Source organism: Vulpes lagopus, chromosome 2 (genome assembly GCF_018345385.1).
Source record: "Vulpes lagopus strain Blue_001 chromosome 2, ASM1834538v1, whole genome shotgun sequence".
NCBI classification, from domain to species: Eukaryota; Metazoa; Chordata; class Mammalia; order Carnivora; family Canidae; genus Vulpes; species Vulpes lagopus.
The window spans coordinates 45,087,069-45,099,324 of record NC_054825.1 but is presented as its reverse complement, the minus strand read 5'-3'; the positions used below and the strand labels follow the sequence as shown (position 1 = coordinate 45,099,324).

General features: G+C 38.0%; 1 protein-coding gene across 6 annotated transcripts in view; it reads left to right on the top strand.

Moving 5' to 3' along the window:
* The window catches only part of NEO1 (neogenin 1), a 234,951-nt gene that overhangs the window by 193,030 nt on the left and 29,665 nt on the right, over positions 1 to 12,256 (top strand). For 5 of the 6 annotated variants that reach the window (XM_041742737.1, XM_041742741.1, XM_041742738.1 and 2 more), the window contains 6 exons: positions 455 to 602; positions 4,610 to 4,720; positions 5,772 to 5,966; positions 7,115 to 7,210; positions 9,881 to 10,104; positions 10,189 to 10,327. In XM_041742737.1, coding sequence (XP_041598671.1) covers positions 455 to 602; positions 4,610 to 4,720; positions 5,772 to 5,966; positions 7,115 to 7,210; positions 9,881 to 10,104; positions 10,189 to 10,327 — 913 coding nt within the window. The remainder of the gene's footprint in view (positions 1 to 454; positions 603 to 4,609; positions 4,721 to 5,771; positions 5,967 to 7,114; positions 7,211 to 9,880; positions 10,105 to 10,188; positions 10,328 to 12,256) is intronic. The other variant, XM_041742739.1, reaches the window with a different exon arrangement.

The window sequence follows — 12,256 nt, the reverse complement described above, 5'->3', positions numbered from 1 at the left end:
ACATTGACAACTGAGACACTCAGTCCTTTAAAATAGTACCATGGGACTCCTTTTCCTTTAATTAAAAACCAGCTGTTAATTAACGATTCCCTTCTTGAAGAGTTTTAGGCAGAAGTTGTCTAATTTCAGTCATTCCACAATGGAGATAGAGGAGATCCTTACACCTGACCATAGTGTACTTTCCTAATCCGTGCTGCCTCTGACCTATATTTTTCCTCATGAAAGCTTTTCTGAAACTTTTGCCTAATGTCTAAATACCCAGGAAAATAAGGGCCCAGTGCATGTCACCTACAAATACAATCTTCCCATTTGATCATTGAGGATTTTAAAATTAAAAAGTAATTTTGAGTGATCCTGCTGCCTTTATGTCAGTGACTTCAGGATAACAATTTATAAAAACAGGACCAAGCTTTTGGTATATTCAGTCTTTTCCCTATAATCTTGTCTTCCCCAGAGTATTGTGATTCACTGGCAGCCACCTCCTCCAGCCACACAAAATGGTCAGATTATTGGCTACAAGATTCGCTACCGAAAGGCCTCCCGAAAGAGTGATGTCACTGAGACCTTGGTACCTGGGACACAGCTGTCTCAACTGATTGAAGGTAAGCTGTGGGTGTGAAAGGTAGGAGGTGGGATCTTTCTCAGGCGTTGAGTTATAGTAGTCTAATGACTACTCTGAACTGTTGACTTAAAGTAAAAACAGTTCAAAAGAACTTCTAGTGGTTCAGTTATTCTGACTTGATAAAAGTTAATGGAACACAATCTTACAGATTCTCTCATCTCTGAGTGTTGAGATTGGGTTTGAGTTTTATTTCTTTACTTGTGTTTTCCTGTATTCTCCACATTTTCCTTTTTGAATATATATATACAGATCTTCCTCAACGTAGGATGGGGTTATGTCCCAATAAACCCATCAAAATTTGGAAATCTCCTAGCTCAAAAATACACTTAACACATATCAGAGCTTAGCCTAGCCTACCTTAAACATGCCCAGAACATTTTTATCAGCCTACAGTTGGGCAAAACCATCTAACACAAAGCCTATTTTATAACAGCTTATTGGACATCTCATGTATTTTATTGAATACTGTACTGAGAGTGAAAACCAGAATGTTCTAAGTGTATAAGGAGTTTACCCTCATGATCCTAAGGCTAACTGGGAACTGCCTCTGCCCAGCATCACAAAAGAGGATTGTACCTCCTATCACTAGCCTGGCAAAATATCACAATTCATAATTTGGAGTATAGTTTCTACTGCATGCATATTGCTTTTGCATCATTGTAAAGTCAAAAAATAAGTTGAACTACCCTTAGTCTGTATTGGTTTTTTGCAATCTCAAAACAAGATAGCACAAAGCTATAGAGGCCAAAAATCTGCTCTGTCTAGCTGGTAGGAGAGGTCTACAAAATGTTTTTTATAACACTGATGTGTATGTGGCCTGAAACATTTGTGAATAACTATAGCAATCGAGTAATCTTTCTTGCTACTACTTGCTACATGATAAAGTTTTAAGGAATTCTGGCAAGGATAGCTCCTTTTCTGTATTTTTCCCTTTATATGCTGCAGAGCAAGTAGCATACGCACTAAAAATGGGACTTACCGGATCTCTAATATGAGTTTCCTCTAGAGATGACCGAATAGCCCCGTCTTCCTTCCCCCAGTGGGAGGATTAGACTTAGCTCTGCAGTGGTCACTTGGCTTTGCAGGAGAAGCTTGGGAAGAAGATGAAATGCTTTTTGATCTTTGGATATTGGTACTGTGCTTACAAAAAATAGAGATAGATGCCCCTACGAAACCATTTTGGGGATTCCTAGCAGCACTGGTAGAAGAAAACTGCAAGAATTGGAGATACTGACATTATCTAAGCTCTAAGAATTAATTCCAGCACCCTTGGGGAGCTCTCAGCTTCCCTTACCTTGCCCCCTCCTGGGTAGAGAAGCTTGACATCAACCACTTTCCTGTGCCTCCAGGGGCCACGTTCTTGATAGAACCAAGATCTGAGGTCAAAAAGCGTAATTGCAATGAGTTTCTAGGAATTAGGTGAGTCACTGGACAGTGAAAGCTTATACTCCAGTAATCCAGCAAGCTTTTCTTCATACTCCTCACCTCACATATGGGATTGACTTCTTTCAATATAGGTGAATGTTTGTCTCCAAGGGTAGCTTTCAATCACTTAGTTTCTTCACATGAACCCCATAGCTCTAAGCTGCAGGGAGTAAATGGTTGCGGTGGTGTTGCCGAGACATCTCACTAAAGGAATGTTACTGTAGAATTGGTCTCAGGTGTTCTTGAAAACCAGTTTCTGATTTGAACCCAAATACAGATAACATTTCTCATCTGTAAGGCTTTTATTTGAATATTTAGTAGTAGATATTGACCATATACCAGGTACTGTTCTTGTTGCTATAATATAAAAAATATATAGTCCTGGACCATGAAAAGATTATTCATTTTTTCAATGAAACGTTTGATGTGTAAGCAGAACAATCGCCTTCATGGTAAAAACAACTTTTTCTTTATGGAGAAAATCATTGGCATATTTTTTTTAATTTTATCATTGGCATATTTAAAAGCATATTTAGATTCAGTTGTTTAACGGACTTTATTAAGCTCTTATTAGGGTGGGCTGGCACTAGGTATACAATGCTGAGCAAAAAAGGACATCTTCACTCTCTTGAAGCATTAACTTGAAGATTGTTAAGTATCAGAGAGCAATATGGATGACCAGGGTCCTGTCCTGAACCACAAATTCTATGACTCCGTGTTAGCCGGAAGTGATTGTTGTTTCTTCACTTTGGGCCACTTACAGCACTTAACACATTCTTCCCTATCTTTATAGTATGAATAGTGGGCCTTAGTTTGAGTCTATGTACTCTGTAGGTTACCTGGGGGGAGAGGACCTCTCAGCCTCTTTACTCGTGCGTCCACCTCCACCTGCGCACACACACTCTCTCTCTTCTCTCACTTGCTTTCTAAACATCCTAACTCTCCTCCGAGGGCAGGGAATGATAATCTGATTGGTTGAATTCTTTTGGGACCTCAGTTGAGCCACATTTGACAGTAGTCCATCGTATTTGTCTATTAAAGTTATAAACACGTGCACAGCCCTCTCTGGCACGTTCTGGTTCAGTGTAGACAGGGAGGTGACAGGTAAACTGACTCGGGCCCAGACATTTTGCTTCTCCTTCTGCCTTGCTGGTGACTTTCTTGTGGGCAGATAGCTTCAGGAGGGGTCTGCTGAGAGCAGGACCTCCCATCTCTCCTCTCACCATATGACAGGATTCATTAACTGAGCCATCCTGCATCCTGGCCAAGTTCTCTCTCTCGGTGGTTCTCTCTTTAGAATTTCTGTACTATGCTGCTGGCCAGAGATCCCAATATTTTCATATGGGGAGGTAGGATCATTTCTCATAACTTTATAAGATCTAATGTGTAATATCTAGTATTTAAGTGCTCTAAAGATAGATTCATGTGAACTGTACACTAAAAAAATTGTTAAAGGCAGCCCGGGTGGCCCAGCGCTGCCTTCAGCCCGGGTCCTGATCCTGGAGACCCGGGATCAAGTCCCATGTCGGGCTCCCTGCATGGAGCCTGCTTTTCCCTCTGCCGCTCTCGCTTTCTCTCTCTGTGTTTCTCATGAATAAATAAAAATAAAATATTTTAAAAAATAAAATAAAAAGTAAAATGTTAAGATGGTAAATTTTATGTTATGTGTTTTAACATAAAAGAAAAAAAGGGATGCATGACTATATGAATAGCTGACCATATTATTTGTAGGGTAGACTTTTGCATGTGGATTTTTGTTGCCTTCAATATATTGGTAAATTTATTACTGATAGTCATTATGAAAAATCGCATAATAGGCTTAATCGCCTTTAGTTATTATATATACTATGCAGGTAGGCTGTTGTGAAATAGATTTCTAGGCCATATTTGGTGTTTAAAATTGTTCTACTCTTGTTATGGGGTGGCTCTGTGAACAGAGTGAGGTAACCCACCAGGAATTACATCTCTTCTTTTTTTTTTTCTTTGTTCACATCATAATCACAGTGATGTAAAATAACTAATATCAAGATAAAGATGGTATCATGATATAATGGCAGGCCCAGCTTAGAAACTGACTGAAATAACTGATATCTTTATCTTTACCAGAAGGAATTAATTCTTTTCTGGTCTTGGCTGTCTTCTGAGACCAACTGACTTTGTTTCTTTGCTATGACTCTTTCATTATCCTCGACCTCTTTTTAACCCTAGCTTCCTTAGTAACAAAATGAAGGGATTACATTAAGTGATCCCTGAGGGGCCTTCAAACTCTTAAAAAAAAAAGGATCTGTAATCTCCTGGGAACTCTGCTCATTGGTTTTGCTCTTGACTGTGGGGGCATCAGCCTTTCCTGGAGATACAAGCGCTCCTCTGTGCTGTGGTGATGTATTGCTCGTGCTGTATTAGCTCTAACTGCAACTTTATCAAGATAGTAGCTATGTACTGACTTGGTGGATAAGATACTTAATGAGAAGTTGTTAATGTTTTGTTTTGCAAATCTCTTATTTCAGCTTGTCTTTTTTCTTTTTTTTCTTTTTTCCCCCCTTTTTGTCGTTTGGGTCTCAGGTCTCGATCGGGGGACTGAGTATAATTTCCGAGTGGCTGCTCTGACAGTCAATGGTACAGGCCCGGCTACGGACTGGCTGTCTGCGGAAACTTTTGAAAGTGACTTAGATGGTAAGAACGGCAATCCACAGGATTGGCAGAAGCTAGGTAATAACTAACTATAGTCAAATTAGTTAAACTAGAAAGCCACAGATTTGGGGGGGTGTATATCACTTAAATCTGTGAACTTTAATGTATCACACTGCTGTCATTAGTACTTCCCCTCCCACAGTGGCTTTAAAGACCTGTCCCGGTAAGTAGAACCAGAACAAATAAAAACGTACAGGTGCTTTGAGTCTAATTTTTTATCAAGACCATTAAATACATGGGTGATCTGAAATTTAACATAGAGCCACATCAATCCACCTTCTTCAGCTAGTTTCCCTTTTTCCCTTAGTTCTGGACACCTTGCCTTTTTTCTACCTCTTCATTCAGTGAGTACTTGTGTATATATAGGTGTGCATACGATGAGACACAGACGCTGCACTCGGGAGACAAAACACCTTGGTCCTTATTCTCATTCGTAGTTTACTAATTTTTAAAATTTAGACAGCAGGCTATGCCTCGAAGTAACAGATTTGAAAGATACACTATGATTGCTACCTTTTTTAAGCCTCATAGTTTCCCACCGTTTAAATCAATATGTGGTTCTAAGGTTCCTAATTTCTGACTTACATTACTGAGGGGAGTAAGTAATTGATACAGTTGCTGTAATGTGATGCTTGATCATCTGTTGACAACAGGCTTCTAATTAGTTGGGGTTAGGTCTTTTTCATTCCACCTAGTTGAGTCTGGTACTCCAATGTGGGACCAAGAGGAATGAATAACTATTGAAAGGCAGCCTATTTGTTTTTCTCCAGTGGGCAAAGGTTCTTAGATCTCTTTGTCTTCCCTTCCAAATTAATATTGTATTGTCTTGCCTTTCAGACTATTTGGGTTTGCTTTTTTTTCTTAGAATGTAGTAAAACCAGTAATCATACTTTACCCTACATACAGATTCTCTGTGAATCCTTGGGCATAATGGAAAAAAATCTTAACCCCAAATAACTTGGCAGGAGGCTAAACACCATGCCCCAAGGATGGTGAAATATTCAAATTCTTGCTTTTCTACTTTCTTTCCCAGAAACTCGTGTTCCTGAAGTGCCTAGCTCTCTTCACGTCCGGCCACTTGTCACAAGCATTGTAGTAAGCTGGACTCCTCCAGAGAATCAGAACATTGTGGTCAGGGGTTATGCCATTGGCTATGGCATTGGCAGCCCTCATGCCCAGACCATCAAAGTGGACTATAAGCAGCGCTATTACACCATCGAAAATCTGGGTATGTATGCTGAGTAGAGGAAGTAATTGCACATGGGATTTCTTTCTTTTTAACTTTTTATTGTATGATAATTTTATTTTTACAGAAAATTTTTAAAAATAGTACAAAGAGGGACACTTGGGTGGCTCACTTAATCATCCAACTCTTAATTTTGGCTCAGGTCATAATTTCAAGGGTCATGAGATTAAGGTCCGAGTCAGGCTTTGCTCTGGGCATGGAATCTGTTTAAGATTCTTTCTCCTCCTCCCTGTGCCCCTCCCATCCCCGCTTATATGCCCGAGTTCTCTCTTTCTCTCAAAAAAGAAAATCGTACAAAGAATTCCTATTTATTCTTCACTAAGAGTCCCCAAAAGTTAGTATTTTACCACATGTGCTTTATCATTCTCTGTCTTCCTGTATGTACATATTGTTTCTCTGAACCATTTGAGAGTAAGTTACAGATGTGATTCCCTTCCACCCTCTGATACTTTAATGTGTATTTCCTAAAAATGAGGGCATTTTCTAACATCCCTATAGCACAGTTATGAAAGTCAGCAAATTAACACTCAGTATATACAGCCTTTATATTTTACTAGTTGTTTCATTGTCTTTTATAACAAAAGAAAAACATGGTTTTCTGGTCCAGATCTCCTGTTTCATTTAGTTGTCATGTCTCATTAGTTTTCTCTAATATGGAACAGTTCCTTGTTTTTTACTTGAATTTTATGACTGTGACATTTCTGATAAATATAGAGCAATTATACTTTGTAGAATGTCTCTCAGTTGGCATGAGGTCTGCCCCACAGGTATCAATGAAAGGAAAAGTATATGCCAGCATGTGCTTTAACTTCTCATCCAAACCCTCCAGTGTACAGCAGCATCACTAAACCGTTGGTTAGTTGAGGCCAAGAGAGGATTCAGGCACAGCCAACCTCACTCCTGGGACTAACTCTGTGAAGTTGATCCTGGAGGGCTTTTCTCTGCTGTATATACTGCTGTCTCTAAATATTTCCCCACACTCTGGAGGAATCCCATACAAAATTTTCTAAAATCTTTCCTGACTTCCTCTGCACTTAAGATCATGCACCATCACCCTTGAATTTTTTTAAATTCTGGAGTGAGAATTGTTTTCTAACTGTTTCTAAGTATATTGTTTTTCTTTCCTTCAGACCCCAGCTCTCACTATGTGATAACCCTGAAAGCCTTTAACAACGTGGGTGAGGGCATCCCCCTGTATGAGAGCGCTGTGACCAGACCTCACACAGGTAAGCCATCCTGTCCATCTCTAGTCTTCAACACTTTTTCCAGCAGCTTATGTGGAATCTTGACATGAGGTCTGCCCCATAGGTATAGCAGAAGGAAAAGTATATGCCATTGTAGGCTACAGGTTTCATATAGGAAAGTAGGCTTTCAACATAGAAATTTCCATTAATTTCTATTTTGCTTTTTAGAAAATATTAACAATACTGTTGTATAAATAATTCCATGTAGATATGTATCACATATTTATAATATGTTGTGATCTAGAAACCATAGTTGTGAGAGAATTATACGTGATTTTGGGGGTGTCTGGGTGGCTTAGTCGGTTAAGTGTCTGACTCCTGATTTGGCTCAAGTTAATGATCTCAGTGTTGTGAGATCAAGTCCTGCGTCCAGCTCTGTTTTGGGCATAGAACCTGCTTAAGACTTCCTCTCTCCCTCTCCCTCTGCCCCTCCCTCTGCTCCCTCTCTTTAAAAAAAAAAAAAAAGAAAAAGTGATTTTCATCTTTTGGTCATGTGAGTTATAACTAAAATGAGTGAAAAAAAATGAACAGATCTCCCTATCTCTGGAGAAATTATATAGGTTACTGGTGGTCTCAGTAAATGTGTATGATCAGTGAATCTCGCAATTTCTTTATTAGTCACCTGAGTTGATTGGGAAAGTGTTTTTCTATTTGCTTTTCACAAATTTATTTATATAAAGAGTATAAAGTCAATCATTTGGTCAGCTGTGCATTTATTACAAAAGAGACCAAAATACTCAGGTTTTTTTATAATAAAGGAATATTCATATAATGTAAAATTCTTATAGATAAAATATCTAATATAGAGCTGAATGAGGAAGTTTATTGAAATAAATATATTAGATTTGTAAATTTTTCTAAAGGGTCCTGAAAACCCAAGTATTTATCATCTTCAGAAATGCTATTTTCCATTTGTTTTCCAGAACTGTGCCTGCTGTGTTTTGTGGACACTTTGTATAAAATAGTGCAAATTTCACATTATTCTTTTTAAAAATTATAAATTATGTCCCTTATTTTTCTCTATTGCTTTTACTTAACAAGACCAGCATCATCACTACATGTTTGATAGTTCTGTCCTATCTTCTGTTGTGGGCTTACAGTTTTTAAGTTCTTTTACAAAGGGCTTTGGTATTCCAGAAAGTTCAAAAAGAAGGGGGGGGGGGTAAAATGAAAAAAAAAAATTAAATAAGTGGTTTGCTACTTTCTTAAGTTAGTCTGTAATAGAAAAAAAAATTCTGAAATTACTTCCTCTTATGTGACTTAAAAATACAGCCATTTGGCTAGAAATATACAGGGAAATGTCCCTAAGTCATGTAACCTTGTTATCTTTTCCAAGAATTATTACAAATTTTTAAAAATTTCTCAGAGAAGTCTAATGATTTTTGCACCTGAAGGTGCATTTTCTATGACTAATTGGTTTGTGTCCTGATCATTGGACAAAGCCCTTGAGTATAATGTATACTGTTCCTCTGTTACTTTTAGTCTTCATTGTGTAGGAAATACATAAATGGAGGCTATTATGTTAGTTTGGCAATTATTCATAAACAAGGTCCATACCATTTCAGGTTTTGAGTTACAGAAAGGGCTAGTCTCCATAGCTATGTGGGAAACCATTTTAAAACCTTAACTTAAAATAAATCAGTGTGTGTGTACTTAGAAAACTGACCAAGAGTTAAGAAAGACCAATGGGTCCTGCTGTATTGCTCTGAGCTCATGGGCCTTGGTGCCATTGGGCATATTCTAGCCTCTGTTTTGACATTGAGCTTTAGAGTTGTCTGCTGCATACAGCTCAGGACATCCATGAGTATAGACTTTCCTTTCTATCAAATAAGTACTCTGATTTCTAACGTTCATGAAGGCTGGACCCATAAGTATATCATTTCCCATACTGATTGGGATTCATTAAGTGGGTTGCTCTCTGATTCTACTGGAGAAAGTAGAGCAGATATTCCTTCATGGTGTTGGCTTACCTCTTCCCCTGAATGAGTAATGACCTTGAGTTCCTTTTGCTTTATTTGGATGTGAGCCATCTTGCTGTACTGCTTTTAGACCCAACCAGGTCTGAACTGGACCCTATGTGGGTATCAGATAACCCTAACACCAAGGCCAGGCTAGGTTGCCATTGGCTGGCATTCAGGTCTCAGGCTCAAGAATAGGACCCTACATGTACATTGCATTGATAAGCCATGTCCCAAAAATTCAGCTACATTCACTGAAATGTCAGAACAGATCATGAGCTTTGTGTTGGTTGTTCTGAAATTACACCCTTGATTTTAAAAGTTGTTTGTGTCTTCTCACAATCCTTTTTTGGAAAGGAGGTAGAATTTTCAAATAATTTAAAGAAAATTCAAGTATAAATATGATAATATAATCTATAATATAACTGGGTTATATCAAATGTTAATATACCTACAGAGTACAGTAGAGAATATAGCTAATTATTTCCCTTGACATTTTCCTGCAAATTTTTCCTGAAAGAACACAAGTGGAAATATTCTTTTTAATGAATGGTGGTTATCTATTAACTCGGATTCTCTTTCTCTTTCTTCATTTCTCACCTTTCATTCCATTATATTACCCTGCATTTTCCTTTTCTTTTATTTTTGTTTATGTTAAAATGCCACTTCCCTTTTTTAATTACTTTTTACCCAGACACTTCTGAAGTTGATTTATTTGTTATTAATGCTCCATACACTCCAGTGCCAGATCCCACTCCCATGATGCCACCTGTGGGAGTTCAGGCTTCCATTCTGAGTCATGACACCATAAGAATCACATGGGCGGACAACTCGCTGCCCAAACACCAGAAGATCACAGATTCCCGGTACTACACAGTCCGATGGAAAACCAACATCCCAGCAAACACCAAGTACAAGGTACTAGTCACATTGGCTCTGGGTGAGAAAAGCTAACTTATCGATACTTCCCAATTCTAAAGTTCTTGATTCTTATGCTTCCAGAATGCAAATGCAACAACTTTAAGTTATTTGGTGACTGGTTTAAAAGCAAATACACTATATGAATTCTCTGTGATGGTGACCAAAGGTCGAAGGTCAAGCACATGGAGTATGACAGCCCATGGGACAACCTTTGAATTTGGTATGTGTTGTCTGAATCTTACATCACGTGGCATTTCTTCTCATAGAAAATGTGAAAGCCAGTGGAAGTCCATGCTAATGTTGGGCCACGTTCCAAGTCAGGAGACTTCTTGTCACCTGCTTCTACTGTCAAGGAAAGAATTGAGGGTGTGAATTAACCCATTTACAAAACAGAGTGAGCAACTATAGCTGGAGTGCAGTTGTTTGCCTTTTCAGCTGATGAAGTATGTTTTCTTCATCACTGAACAAGAACATTAGCAAATAATGGGATAATATAATGCAAAGAATACTAGATTTTAGGAATCAAGGGACTTGAGTTCAATCCCAGGTCAACCAAATACTGACTGTGTAAGTCATAAGTCAGTCACCCAGCCTATCATGTGTTCTATCTGTAAAAGAGGGTTAATAATATCTGCTTTTCTTACCTTACAGGGTTATTTTAAGGGTAAAATGAGCAGATGAAAAGGCACATGGTAATTATAAAGCACTGTGTAGACGTAAACGATTACTGTCATTAATCCTGCTTTATTGCTAAATTGAGATAGAAAAAATGAAGTGACCTGCTCTTCACCAAGCAGCTACCAATGCCATTCTTCCTAGAGCCTCAGAACTTAACCAGGGGACCCAAAACTGCCCCAGAAGCCTTCTTACAACCAGTTAATATCTAGTAGAATCTCCCATTGAGGCAGCCTCAGGGATTTTATCTGTAAGTAAACAAGAGAGATAAAAGACACCAAACAAATTAAAGGGAGAGCAAGCTATCCAAGTTTGAGATTCTGTTTGCCTTTTGCTTAGGCAAAAGGGTAGGCCTACCCTTCTGCCTTTTGTACTTTTCTAGCACAGGGATATGTCTAACCATTGGGAGTCTCTGTCTATGGCTTTTTTCTCCTATACATAAATAATGGAAAAATGGAGCTATCAAATCTCTCCAGACTGGGCCTAGTCCTAATGTCTTTTTGTCTCTTACACAGTTGATTAGACTTAACAGTGCACAAAAATTTAAATAGACCTTGATTTTGCTTTCTTTGCTAGACTTAAGAATATCTTTTTGCTTCATTCCAATCCATTAGTTAATAAATGATATTATGTATTCCCTTAGGATGTCTGCATTTCACCAGGCTTCCTTCAATTTTGTGCTTGGAAAATTTCAGTATTTTAGGAAGAGAAGAGTAAATTTAAGGATGTACTTAATTTGCTCATTTCTCTACTAGTACCTTGAAAGTTATCAGCCATAACATGGAAATACAAGAAATGCAGTGTTGTTTTTATTCAATTCATGTTTGTTTCATAAACAGTTTTAGATTTCAGAGCAATAATCTCAAATAGTTGACAGTGTGTTTTTAGTACAAACTTAAAAAATCAGTTTATAATTCATTTATTCTTTGAGGGACTAGGGTTTCAAACATTATATTTTATTTAGAGAGCCACCTATAAGTGAAATAGAAAATTTTTTTATGCTTGAAAATATTCTAACAAAATAATCCAGATGTAGGGGGAAGAATGTCATCTTGGGCAAATTACATAACTTTTTACATTGTTGGATGCCCTGATCTGTCAAGCAGAGATAGTGGTAACTGCCTTTCAGGTTGCCATAAATATAAATTGAAATACTATTTGTAAAATGCCTGGCATAATGTAGATACTTGTAGATACTAACTACAGCGGTCTTTTGATTGCCCTACTTAAGAACCCTATAAATCTCTGACCTCCAGCCCAAGATACCAATTCTGTATCCTCGTAGTATGGTATTTTTTTCTTTGATAATTTTCATATTCTTCTTTTTATTGGAGCTATTTACAGGTAGACAGACTATGAGTTCTTTGAAGCCAGGAGGCTTTAGCTTTTTTCCCTTATACCTCTTGTTGCACCTTAGGAAAGGGTTGCAGAAATAGTGAATGAAATTGGAATGGACAGGAATTATTGAAAGTCT